The 13,967-nt window shown below is 53.4% G+C and overlaps 1 protein-coding gene across 1 annotated transcript in view; it reads right to left on the bottom strand.

The window, feature by feature from the left end:
* Positions 1–13,967, bottom strand: part of LOC139255440 (tripartite motif-containing protein 2-like) — an 81,697-nt gene that overhangs the window by 51,840 nt on the left and 15,890 nt on the right. The window contains exons 3-5 of the mRNA XM_070873920.1: positions 13,656–13,890; positions 2,956–3,107; positions 1–158 (exon numbers count right to left, since the gene is read on the bottom strand). Of these exons, the coding sequence (XP_070730021.1) occupies positions 1–158; positions 2,956–3,107; positions 13,656–13,890 (545 nt within the window). The remainder of the gene's footprint in view (positions 159–2,955; positions 3,108–13,655; positions 13,891–13,967) is intronic.

Here is a 13,967-nt window from a genome sequence, read left to right as displayed (position 1 = left end):
CCTCCAGATCGGTGATGAGCGAGGATTTACGGTGCAGCAGGACGCGCTCCAGCTCCTCGAAGGTGCCGCTGATCTCGCTCACCGCGTGGTTCTTGCGTTCGGTGAGTTGCCGACAGATCGCGTGGACCAGCTCGATGGCAGCATTTAGCTGCGGGAGTCTGAGGGGCAAAGATTCACCGTCACCCCAAATCCCCGAATCCTGAAACCCCAAACCCCCAACAAACCCAACACCCCAAAAAACTCAAACCCCCAACGCCCCGCCCCCCCCGCCGAATCCTGAAACCCCCAAATCCCAAAACCCTCAACCCCCGAATCTCAACCCCCCCAAAAAAACAAACACCGCCAAAAAGTCAAACCCCGAAACCTTGAAACCCCTGAAAGGGAGAGGATTGGGGGACCGGAGGGGAGGAGGATGAGGATGGGGAGGGGAGGGGAGGAGGATGGGGAGGGGAGGGGAGGAGGATGGGGAGGGGAGGGGAGGGGGGGAGGGGAGGGGAGGGGAGGGGGGGAGGGGAGGGGGGGAGGGGAGGGGAGGGGGGGAGGGGAGGGGAGGGGAGGAGGATGGGGAGGGGAGGAGGATGGGGAGGGGAGGGGAGGGGAGGGGAGGGGAGGAGGATGGGGAGGGGAGGAGGATGGGGAGGGGAGGAGGATGGGGAGGGGAGGGGAGGAGGATGGGGAGGGGAGGGGAGGAGGATGAGGATGGGGAGGGGAGGGGAGGAGGATGGGGAGGGGAGGGGAGGAGGATGGGGAGGGGAGGGGAGGAGGATGGGGAGGGGAGGGGAGGAGGATGGGGAGGGGAGGAGGATGGGGAGGGGAGGAGGATGGGGAGGGGAGGGGATGGGAGGAGGATGGGGACGGGAGGGGAGGAGGATGGGGACGGGAGGGGAGGAGGATGGGGAGGGGAGGAGGATGGGGAGGGGAGGGGGATGGGGAGGAGGATGGGGAGGGGAGGGGAGGGGAGGGGAGGGGAGGAGGATGGGGAGGGGAGGGGAGGGGAGGAGGATGGGGAGGGGAGGGGAGGGGAGGAGGATGGGGAGGGGAGGGGAGGGGAGGAGGATGGGGAGGGGAGGGGAGGAGGATGGGGAGGGGAGGGGAGGAGGATGGGGAGGGGAGGGGAGGAGGATGGGGAGGGGAGGGGAAGGTTTGGGGAGGGAGGGAGGGGGAGGGGAAGGTTTGGGTGGGGGGAGGGGGAGGGGAAGGTTTGTGGAGGGGGGAGGTTTGGGGAGAGGGGGAGGGGGAGGTTTGGGAGAGGGGGAGGGGGAGGTTTGGGGAGAGGGGGAGGGGGAGGTTTGGGGAGAGGGGGAGGGGGAGGTTTGGGGAGAGGGGGAGGGGGAGGTTTGGGGAGAGGGGAGGGGGAGGTTTGGGGAGAGGGGGAGGGGAGGTTTGGGGAGAGGGGGAGGGGGGGAGGGAGAGGGGGAGGGGAGAGGGAGGGGGAGGTGGAGGTGGAGGGGGAGGTGGAGGTGGAGGGGGAGGTGGAGGTGGAGGGGATGGGGGAGGTGGAGGGGATGGGGGAGGTGGAGGGGATGGGGGAGGTGGAGGGGATGGGGAGGTGGAGGGGATGGGGGAGGTGGAGGGGATGGGGGAGGTGGAGGGGATGGGGGAGGTGGGGGATGGATGGGGGGTGGAGGTGGGAGTGGGGGATGGGGGAGGTGGAGGGGATGGGGGAGGTGGAGGGGATGGGGGAGGTGGAGGGGATGGGGGTGGGAGGTGGAGGGGGATGGGGGAGGTGGAGGGGATGGGGGAGGTGGAGGGGATGGGGGAGGTGGAGGGGAAGGGGGAGGTGGAGGGGAAGGGGGAGGTGGAGGGGATGGGGGAGAGGGGGAGGTTTGGGGAGAGGGGGAGGTTTGGGGAGAGGGGGAGGTTTGGGGAGAGGGGGAGGTTTGGGGAGAGGGGGAGGTTTGGGGAGAGGGGGAGGTTTGGGGAGAGGGGGAGGTTTGGGGAGAGGGGGAGGTTTGGGGAGAGGGGGAGGTTTGGGGAGAGGGGGAGGTTTGGGGAGAGGGGGAGGTTTGGGGAGAGGGGGAGGTGGAGGTTTGGGGAGAGGGGGAGGTTTGGGGAGAGGGGGAGGTGGAGGTTTGGGGAGAGGGGGAGGGGGAGGTTTGGGGAGAGGGGGAGGGGGAGGTTTGGGGAGAGGGGGAGGGGGAGGTTTGGGGAGAGGGGGAGAGTGGGAGGGGAAGGTTTGGGGAAGGGTTGGGGAGGTGTGAGACGGAGGAGGGGGGGAGGGGTGAGACGGAGGAGGGGGGGAGGGTGAGACGGAGGAGGGGGAGGGAGGGGGGGGGGAGGGGGAGGGGAGGGGGAGGGAGGGGGGAGGGGAGGGGGGGGTGAGGGGAGGGGACGGGGTGAGACGGGGGAGGGGTGAGGGGGGACGGGGTGAGACGGGGGAGGGGGAGGGAGGGGGAGGTGGGGGGAGGTGGGGGGGGAGGTGGGGGGGAGGGGAGGGGGAGGGGGAGGGAGGGGGAGGGGGAGGGGGAGGGAGGGGGGAGGGGAAGGTTTGGCGACAGGGTGAGACGGGGACGGGGTGAGACGGGGGAGGGGGAGGGAGGGGGGAGGGGGGAGGGGAGAGGGAGGGAGGGAGGAAGGGAAGGTTTGGCGACGGGGTGAGACGGGGAGGGGGAGAGGGGAGGGGGAGAGGGGAGGGGGAGAGGGGAGGGGGGAGGGGAAGGTTTGGCAACGGGGTGAGACGGGGGAGGGGGACGGGGTGAGACGGGGGAGGGGGACGGGGTGAGACGGGGGAGGGGGACGGGGTGAGACGGGGGGAGGGGGACGGGGTGAGACGGGGGAGGGGGACAGGGTGAGACGGGGGAGGGGGACGGGGGAGGGCAAGGTTTGGCGACGGGGTGAGACGGGGTAGGGGGAGGTTTGGGGAAGGGTTGGGGAGGGGTGAGACGGGGGAGGGGGAGGGGAGGGGTGAGACGGGGAGGGGAGGGGAGGGGAGGCGAGGCCTAGCCTCGGGCTCACCGGTTTTTGATGGAGTCGAGTTGCTTGTTGAGGGAGGCCTTGTGTGACTCGACCACATCACTGAGCGGCACGGTCTGGTGCTCCCGGTGTTCCCCCTCCGTGCAATCCAGGCACATCGCCGTCTCGCAGGATCCGCAGTAAAACTCCATCACCTGGAACAGCGAGGGCACGGATAACAAATGATACTGGCTCAGAAGATCAAGATGTCGAATCAGTTTGGGTGAAGATAAGAATAAGGGCGTGTCACTGGTGGGAGTGGTCTGTGGGACCCTAACACGAGCCACACTGTGGCAGAGTATGTGTCAAGAAATAATGGAGGCTTGTAATAAAGGAACAGCAATAGTCATGGGCGATTTTAATCTTCATATTGATTGGACAAAGCAAATTGGCCAAGGTAGCCTTGAGGAAGAGTTCATAGCGTGTATGTGGGATTGTGGAACCAACCAGGGAGTGAACTATCTTAGATCTGGTAATGTGTAATGAGACAGGATTCATTATTGATCTTGTAGTGAAGGATCCTCTTGGAAAGGGTGACCATAGCGTGGTTGAATGTCAAATTCAGTTTGAGAGTGAGAAAGCTAGTTCTCAAACTAGTGTCCTGAACATAAACAAAGGTAATTCCAAAGGTATGAAGGCAGAGTTGGTTAAAGTGGACTGGGAACATATAATGTGGTAGAAATTCTGGCGTCGCGACAAGTTTCTACGGACGGGGAAGGCATTGGAAGCGGTGTTTTCAGCACAGTGTGCACGCACTGAAAACTGGCTTTTCCAGTCCATCGGGCTGTAGCTCGACAGGTCCTCCCCATGCTCCAGAGAACTATGAGTTCTTGCACAAACTTCCGCATTTTAGGGACCTTCTGCCCAGGATCTAGGGAGGAAAGTTGTGTGACAGATAGAGCAGGCATTCAGCCTGTACTGTGTGTGCAGAGCTACTGGAGGAAGCAGGTCATTAGGGCACATTACAGGACGTTTACTTTGTGAAGCCTGACAGCAGCAATGCTAATGTTAAACTTGATTAGAAGGATAGTCTGCGATTGTCCTTTATCGCAACTTTGGATCTATAAACAGTTATTACTGAGGTGTCTTTTCAACAAGACAGGCCGTTTTCTTTTCTGCCATTAAAGATTTTTATTTACCAGTAACGCAGCAGGTGCCAATCACATTTCTAACCACGATATGAATGACTGAGACCAGACAGATCATTTCAATAAATAGACTTAAACTGTTCTGATGTGACCATGATGTTCGTGTGTGTACAACCATTCACTGGTTGGAGCCTCACACTCATTCACTCAAACTCACCGTGCATCCACAACAGAATGGGTGGGAAAGTGATTGTGTGTCAGGCTACGTGTCGTTTATCATTCTGCAAGGGGGCATTTTTGTTGCAAACATCCAGATAATTATTTCCACTTTTATTACGATTCTGTGAGCATTTCTGCCATTTGAAAGGCATTTGGAATAATTGGTGCTCCCTGAAAATAGACAACACGGTTTTCAACTTTAAGCCCCAGTTGAGTTCTCCTGCCCCCGCGTTACCTGCAGACTGTCACTAACCCCGAGGTTTTGGACTAAGATCAAGGGCTTACAGTAGACAAAAGCCTTGCAGTGATCTGTAAAGCAGCTCTGAAGTCAAAAAACAATAGGGGCGTGGCTATGTAAATGAGCTCATGACAGCTCCTGTGGGCGGGGCAGACTTTGCACACGCTGCGTTCCAGGCGGTGTGATGTCACACGCTGCCCGGGAATAATCTTCACAGGATCGGAAGCTCAGGAGGGCGCAGGAGAGAATGGTAGGTGCCCATTTTCTTTACTTTATTTTACCCGCGGGAAGGCTGATAGAGGAATTTCTGCCCCATTAAAGGATAAGGCGGTAGATAAGCAGTGGCAGACATTTAAGGAGATATTCCATAACTCTCAGCAAAGATATATTCCAGTGAGAAAGAAAGACTCGAAGAGAAGGATGAACCATCCGTGGCTAACTAAGGCAGTAAAGGATGGTATCAAATTAAAAACAAAGGCGTACAATGTTGTAAAGATTAGTGGTAGGCCAGAGGATTGGGAAACTTTTAGAAACCAGCAAAGAATGACGAAAACAATGAGAGAGAAGATAGATTGAGAGTAAACTAGTAAAAATAGACAGCAAGTGTTTCTACAGGTATATAAAAAGGAAACGAGTAGCTAAAGTAAGCATTGGTCCCTTAGAGGATGAGACTGGGGAATTAATAATGGGAAACGGAAATAGCAGAGGCTTTGAACAAATATTTTGTATTGGTCTTCATGGTAGAAAATACTCAATAATAGATAATCAAGAATCTATTTGGGAGAAGGGAACTTAAAACAATCACTATCGCTAGAGATAAAGTACTAGGTAAACTAATGGGATTAATGGGACTGGATCAACTGGGCTTGTATTCACTGGAGTTCAGAAGAATGAGAGGGGATCTCATCGAAATGTGTAAAATTCTGATGGGTTTAGAAAGGTGAGATGCAGGAAGAATGTTCCCAATGTTGGGGAAGTCCAGAACCAGGGGTCACAGTCTAAGGATAAGGGGTAAGCCATTTAGGACCGAGATGAGGAGAAACTTCTTCACCCAGAGAGTGGTGAACCTGTGGAATTCTCTACCACAGAAAGTTGTTGAGGCCAATTCACTAAATATATTCAAAAAAGAGTTAGATGAAGTCCTTACGACTAGGGGGATCAAGGGGTATGGCGAGAAAGCAGGAATGGGGTACTGAAGTTGCATGTTCAGCCATGAATTCATTGAATGGTGGTGCAGGCTAGAAGGGCCGAATGGCCTACTCCTGCACCTATTTTCTATGTTTCTATGTAAAGGTGGACAAGTCCCCTGGACTTGATGGCCTACATCCTAGGGTCTTAAAAGAGGTGGCTGCAGGGATAGTGGATGCATTGATTGTAATCGACCAAAATTCCCTGGATTCTGGGGCGGTCCCAGCAGATTGGAAAACCGCAAATGTAATGCCCCTATTTAAAAAAGGAGGCAGGCAGAAAGCAGGAAACTATAGACCAGTTAGTCTAACATCCGTGGTTGGGAAAATGCTGTAGTCCATTATTAAAGAAACAGTAGCAGGACATTTGGAAAAGTATAATTCAATCAAGCAGAGTCAGCATGGATTTATGAAAGGGAAATCATGTTTGACAAATTTGCTGGAGTTCTTTGAGGATGTAACGAACAGGGTGGATAAAGGGGAACCAGTGGATGTGGTGTATTTGGGCTTCCAGAAGGCATTTGACAAAGTGCCACATAAAAGGTTACTGCACAAGATAAAAGTTCACGGGGTTGGGGGTAATATATTAGCATGGATAGAGGATTGGCTAACTAACAGAGAACAGAGAGTCGGGATAAATGGGTCATTTTCCGGTTGGCAACCAGTAACTAGTGGGGTGCCACAGGGATTGGTGCTGGGGCCTCAACTATTTACAATCTATATTAATGACTTGGATGAAGGGACCGAGTGTAATGTAACCAAGTTTGCTGATGATACAAAGATGGGTGGGAAAGCAAATTGTGAGGAGGACACAAAATCTGCAAAGGGATAGAGACAGGATAAGTGAGTGGGCAAATATTTGGCAGATGGAGTATAATGTGGGAAAATGTGAGGTTATCCACTTTGGAAGAAAAATTAGAAAAGCAAATTATAATTTAAATGGAGAAAGATTGCAAAGTGCTGCAGTACAGAGAGACCTGGGGGTCCTTGTGCATGAAACACAAAAAGTTAGTATGGAGGTACAGCAAGTGATCAGGAAGGCCAATGTAATGTTGGCTTTTATTGCCGGGGGGATAGAGTATAAAAGCAGAGAAGTCCTGCTACAACTGTACAGGGTATTGGTGAGGCCACACCTGGAGTACTGCATGCAGTTTTGGTCTCCGTATTTAAGGAAGGATATACTTGCATTGGAGGCTGTTCAGAGAAGGTTCACGAGGTTGATTCCAGAGATGAGGGGGGTGACTTCTGAAGATAGGTTGAGTAAATTGGGCCTATACACATTGAAGTTCAGAAGAATGAGAGGTGATCTTATCGAAACATATAAGATAATGAGGGGGCTCGACAAGGTGGATGCAGAGAGGATATTTCCATTCAAAGGGGAAACTAAAACTAGGGGACATAGTCTCAGAATAAGGGGCCGCCCATTTAAAACTGAGATGAGGAGGAATTTCTTCTCTCTGAGGGTTGTAAATCTGTGGAATTCTCTGCCCCAGAGAGCTGTGGAGGCTGGGTCATTGAATATATTTAAGATGGAGATAGACAGATTTTTGAGCGATAAGGGAGTGAAGGGTTATGGGGAGCGGGCGGGGAAGTGGAGCTGAGTCCATGATCAGATCAGCCATGATCTTATTAAATGGCGGAGCAGGCTCGAGGGGCCGAATGGCCGACTCCTGCTCCTATTTCTTATGTTCTTATGAAACAGGAGCAAGTGAGTAAGAGACACAGAGAGAGAGACAGAAAAATAAAGAATGGAAGAAAGACTAATTCAACAACGGTTTTCACCAGCTCAGGATGCCCCAAAGTGCTTTACAGCCAGTGAAGCACTTCTTGAGATGTAGTCACTGTTGCAATGTCGGAAATGCGGCAGCCATTTTGCGCACAGCAAGCTCCCACAAACAGCTTTGTGCTAATGCCAGATAATCTGTTTTAGTGATGTTGTTTGATGGGTAAATATTGGCCCCAGGACACCGGGGATAACTCTCCTGCTCTACTTCAAAATAGTATCATGAGATCTTTTACACCTACATCAGAGAGCAGACACTGCCTCGGTTTAAGGTCTCATCCGAAAAACAGCACCACCACCAGTGCGGCACTCCCTCAGTACTGCCCCTCCGACAGTGCGGCACTCCCTCAGTACTGCCCCTCCGACAGTGCAGCACTCCCTCAGCACTGCCCCTCCGACAGTGCAGTACTCCCTCAGCACTGCCCCTCCGACAGTGCAGCACTCCCCCTCCGACAGTGCGGCACTCCCTCAGTACTGCCCCTCCGACAGTGCGGCACTCCCTCAGTACTGCCCCTCCGACAGTGCGGCACTCCCTCAGTACTGCCCCTCCGACAGTGCGGCACTCCCTCAGTACTGCCCCTCCGACAGTGCGGCACTCCCTCAGTACTGCCCCTCCGACAGTGCGGCACTCCCTCAGTACTGCCCCTCCGACAGTGCGGCACTCCCTCAGTACTGCCCCTCCGACAGTGCGGCACTCCCTCAGTACTGCCCCTCCGACAGTGCGGCACTCCCTCAGTACTGCCCCTCCGACAGTGCGGCACTCCCTCAGTACTGCCCCTCCGACAGTGCGGCACTCCCTCAGTACTGCCCCTCTGACAGTGCGGCGCTCCCTCAGTACTGCCCCTCCGACAGTGCGGCACTCCCTCAGTACAGCCCCTCCCACAGTGCGGCGCTCCCTCAGTACTGCCCCTCCGACAGTGCGGCACTCCCTCAGTACTGCCCCTCCGACAGTGCGACACTTTGACAGTGGATCTTGCTGCACTGGCGGTTAACTATAGCGGCTTATGGTCTGTTTCCAGAATACATCGGGGCCGGAATTTAGTCCTGCCTCAAATGTGGCGCACTTGGTGTTTTTCGAAGATTCTGTTGCAAGTCAGTACTTCGGTCGGGGCGGTGTGCCCATACACCTGGTCCGCCACGCCGACCAGTCATCAGCGGCACGCTGACGCATCACACCGTCTCTCCCCTTCAATTAAAGGGCCTACTGCTGTGATGGAGCTCCCCCTACTGGACTACTGTCATATTGCAACTGCTGATGTAACTAATAAAAGGGTCATATGACAATGTCACATGATGACAGATTTTCTCTATTGGAGCCATCTTGTGTCGTGTGTGTGTCAGTGACGTCATAAGAATATATCACATTGGCGATGAGGATAGGATAATCGGATTCCCAAGCTGAAATTTTTGTTGAGAATGTTCCAGCCAACCAACAGAGAGACTTTGAGCAGTTCTTTGTTTTGCAGAACAGCTGAAGCTCCGCGGTAAATTACACACACTTGGCTGGAATATCGACGCCGCCAGAGTCCAGATGGCCGCGCCTATGAGAACAATAGGGTGCTTGGGTAAGTTCCATCGTGACCGAGAGACTTTTGCAGCGTATGTGGAGCGGCTAGAAATGTTTTTCACCGTGAATCATATCGTTGAAGACGCCGATGATGAAAACCGTAACCGGGTGGTGTTAGAAAGGGAACGGGCGATTTTCCTGACTGACGCAGACCCCGAGGTGTACGAAACCCTGAAAAATGTGCTTGTTCCCGTCAAGCCAAAGGACACACCACTGACGGGGATTCTAACTTCAGCACAACAGTCCTGAGCCCCTGGAAATTGCTGAAAGTCAGCGTTTTGGAACACAAGATCAATTCATTGATGAGAGTATCAGCGAGTCAATTGTAGCTTTATAAAAACTATCCATTCATTGTCATTTCGGAAACTTTCAGGACCGAGCTTTGTGTGACCACTTTGTTTGTGGGATGAGAAATGAAGCAAGCAGAAGGAAGTTGTGACAACCTCTAACTTGACTTTTGATTTAGTTTGTCAGACAGCTATGGCGATGGATTTTCCCGAGAATTTCGTACCATTTCCAGTCATCAGACAACCGAGGTGAATCGCCTGCAGTTAAAAGTAAAAGGCTGTTAGGCCCCAAGGCCTCAGCACCTGGCCAAGGTAACAGTACATTGAAGTCCTGCTATCGGTGCCTGGGACAACACATTGCTCAAAACTGTCCATATGTAAACGCAGAGTGTTTCTACCGCAAGATAACAGGGCATCTTACTGAAGAGTCATCAGCAACATAGGCAGTCCCTCGGGATCAAGGAAGACTTGCTTCCACTCTTAGCATGAGTCCTTAGGTGACTGAACAGTCCAATATGAGAACCATAGTCCCTGTCACAGGTGGGACAGACAGTGGTTGAGGGAAGGGGAGGGTGGGACTGGTTTGCCGCACGCTCCTTCCGCTGCCTGCGCTCAGTTTCTGCATGCTCTCGGCAACGAGACTCGAGGTGCTCAGCGCCCTCCCGGATGCACTTCCTCCACTTAGGGCGGTCTTTGGTCAGGGACTCCCAGGTGTCAGTGGGGATGTCGCACTTTATCAGGGAGGCTTTGAAGGTGTCCCTGTAACGTTTCCTCTGCCCACCTTTGGCTCGTTTGTCGTGAAGGAGTTCCGAGTAGAGCGCTTGCTTTGGGAGTCTCGTGTCTGGCATGCGGACAATGTGGCCCGCCCAACGGATCAAGATCCACAGCATGGCCCTGGACAACGTGGACCATTTTCCATACCTCGGGAGCCTCTTATCAACAAGAGCAGACATCGACGCCTCCAGTGCGCCAGTACAGCCTTTGGCTGCCTGAGGAAAAGAGTGTTTGAAGACCAGGCCCTCAAATCTACCACCAAGCTCATGGTCTACAAGGCTGTAGTAATACCCACCCTCCTGTATGGGTCTGAGGCATGGACCATGTATAGCAGACACCTCAAGTCGCTGGAGAAATACCACCAATGATGTCTCCGCAAGTTCCTACAAATCCCCTGGGAGGACAGACGCACCAACGTTAGCGTCCTCAACCGGGCCAACATCCCCAGCGATCGAAGCACTGACCACTGAAGAGTAAAGGGACGTTCAATGCTGTAAGTAGAAATCCCCAGACACTACATAGCATGGAAGAGAAGCAACAGGACGAGGAGGTTCTGGAGAGACACGTCATCAGGAGCACAGGAATATCTCACAGCGATTCGCAAAGTATCGTCATCCAAGTAGACGCTGCAGGAACTAAGATACCCCTGGAAATTGACCTTGATGCATCCGTCAACATCCGTCGCTATAATCTCGACAAGTTGAGTGATTTTCCACTGGAGAAATTGAAGATAGAGCTGCGAGGCTACTCAGGAGAGCAAATCCCTGTGGTAGGACGTATCACCGTACCGGTGAAATATAAGGATCAGTTTCAGAGCTGGCCTCTCTTAGTAGTGGCAGGAGACAAGCCTGCCTTACTAGGTAGAAATTGGTTGGGATTACTGAAGCTCGATTGGAGTGAGAATTTTCGTGTGAAAACGCAATTTGCGTCGAAGGATGATGTTATCAAGAAGTATCCGAAGGTGTTCTGCGAAATGGTCAGTCCGATCCAAGGCTTCAAAGGCAAGTGTCAGGGTACAGAAGGACGCTAGACCAGTTTACTGCAAGCCACGCCCCGTACCATACGCACTCAAGGAGAAAGTTGAGCAAGAACTCAAAAGACTAGAGACTGAGAACATTATTTCTAAGGTAGAAAAAGGTTTCTATTTTTCATACATTGATGAGCGGCCAGCCACAGATGAAGAGATTGGTAGAGCAACCAAACGCAACCAGTTATGTCAAAGGTGTATGATTACATAGCAAATGGCTGGCCAAACCAGGTATCAGAGGAAGATATTCATCCATACTTCGTTCATGGCCGCAGCTTTTCTGGGGTAACAGGCCATAAGGAGAGGGGCAAATTTGGCCCCGTAGACTACATCGTCAGTCAGTGTACAAGTCAATCGGTAAGCAAGCAACCACCATCAGTACCATTACAGCCATGGAAATGGCCTCCCAGGGTGTGACAAAGGCTACATATCGATTTTGCTGAGCCAGAAGGACAACAATTGCTCATTGTGATTGATAACAATTAGAAGTGGGTTGAGGTGTTTCCGATGCGGAAAACAACAAGTAACACATTGGACAATTTGCGAAGATTGTTTTCTTCATATGGTCTCCCAGAAGAAAATGTGTCTGATAATGGGCCGCAATTTTGTTCAGAAGAATTTGCACAGTTCATGAGCAGAAATGGTGTGAAAAATACCAAGGTTCCACCGTACCAACCTGCTTGAAATGGTGCAGCAGAGCGCACAGTACAAATTGTAAAACGTGCCCTCATCAAGCAAATGTTGGATGCAAATCCAAAGAAACGGCAGTTGTCATTGGACCACAAATTGGCTAATTTTCTAATTACTTATCATAATGCTCCTCACACAACTACTAGCAGACTTGTTTCTCAAACGACAGCCACAAAGCAGGTGCTTGTTGCTAAAGCCAAACGTGACACTGTCCGTAGAAGGGACACAATTAAGACAGAAAGAGAATCATGATCGAGGTAGAGTAAAAGGGAGAAGTGTGAAATTAAACCAGAAGGTGAGAGTGAAGAACCATCACCATAAATGGTTAAAGTGATGACCAGGAAGAGTGGTGAAGATATGTGGTCCTCGCACATATTTGGTCCAGATGTTTGATCGGACAGGTTAGGTTTGTTCACTTTGACTACAGATGTGGAAGTTGGAATGATTCAATTATTTCTGACTCCTCAGAAAGTCTTGTTACAAGCACAGCACCAGTAGCAAATCTTACATCAGATGTACCAGAAACAAGTCCAAGAGAAAGTCAGAATTTCAGTCCAAGTCCGAGTCAGGCAGACAAACAGTCTGAAGTTGTCGAGTCAAAATGTAGATCAAGGGTTACCCTTGGAGAAAAACTTTCCTCAGGATCAGCCTACAATGAGTCAAAGTTCGATACCAAGTTTGGAGAGTGAAGGTATCCTCTTCAAAACAGAGAACTAGTGGTTAAGTTTGATTTGTAAATATGGCAAAATAAGTCCATGTACTTTGTTATGTATAACCATGCAAGTTATGTATGATGTTTGTTATAATTACTTCTTCATTAAGGAGGGAGAAGTGTAATAGAGCTCCTCCTATTGGACTACTGTTGAAATGCAACTACTGATGTAATTAATAAAAGGGTCATGTCACATGATGACAGGTTTTCTCTACTGGAGCCAGCTTGTGTAATGTGTTAGTGATGTTGCAAGAACAAATCAAAGTTTGAAGTTTGGTCCCCCCAGGGAGGCCAGGCCCAAGAAGGCGTGCCAGACTACCTGTTGGCAGCCCCCAAACCCATGGCCATAATTGTCGGCCCAGCCTGGCAGCCGGCCACCAATAAAAAATAACATGGAGTCGCCATCAGTGCGCCCTCCCCTTTAAGGACAGACATGCCGCGCAGGCTAACACGGCTTCCCGCCAGGGAAAGTGGCACCAACCAGCGACATCGGCCCCATGGGGCAATCTGCACAGGGGTCGGTGAGGGGCCGGGGGGGCGAGGGGTCGGGGGGGCGAGGGGTCGGGGAGAGGTCGGGAGGTGAGGGGTCGGGAGGTGAGGGGTCGCCGGGCATCCAACGCCCCGGGAACATGGGCGGAGTGGAAAGCTGTTCCTGCCACTCCCAGCCCGGGGCATGTTGGGACGGTCGGCTGATCCGTCTGCCCCCAGTCGCTGGGGTTTCTCCGCTCCAGTCCCAACGCTGAGAGGCAGCAATGGAGTTTATAGAGGGGCGGCAATTTTGGTCTGGCGAGGGGCATGGCCCGCGCTAGGAGGGGAGGGGAGGGGAGGGGCCTGTTTGCTTGTAGATTATGGTCTAATCATTAAATCTAGTGTCTCGTCAGCACCCCGCCCCCTGGTCCCCTGCCCCCCACCCACTGGCTCCTGCCCCCTGCCCCCCCCAACCACCAACCCCTGCCCCCTGACCCCCACCCACTGATCCCCACCCACTGACCCCTGCCCCCCACCCGCTGACCCCTGACGCCGACCCCTGACCCTTGCCCCCCACCCGCTGACCCCTGACCCCCCCCAGCCGCCGACCCCTGCCTCCTGACCCTGCGACAGGCCTGTGACCCCAACACTCGTGCTGCTGACCTTTCCCTCGTGGTTGGGGCAGGACAGCGAGTGACCAGACACCGCGCTGACCGTCTCCTTCATGGACGCCTCCTCGTGGCTGCAGGCCGGGTCTCTCTGCAGGACCTCCATCAGGTTGGTGATGAAGAAGTTGTTCTGAAGAGCGGCCACTCCTTTCTCGGGGAGGATGGAGGTCTGACGACAGACTGGGCAGGACAGGGTCAGGCTCTGAGGAGGGATGTAGTTCTGAAGGCACCTGGAGTGACAGGAGGGAGAATCAGGGGGAGAGCGAGATCGGCAGAGCTCCTGCCCCCCCAGTACCCCCCAATACTC

This window comes from Pristiophorus japonicus, unplaced genomic scaffold (assembly GCF_044704955.1).
Source record: "Pristiophorus japonicus isolate sPriJap1 unplaced genomic scaffold, sPriJap1.hap1 HAP1_SCAFFOLD_607, whole genome shotgun sequence".
Classification (NCBI taxonomy): Eukaryota; Metazoa; Chordata; class Chondrichthyes; family Pristiophoridae; genus Pristiophorus; species Pristiophorus japonicus.
This window is presented reverse-complemented; position numbering and strand designations above follow the sequence as displayed.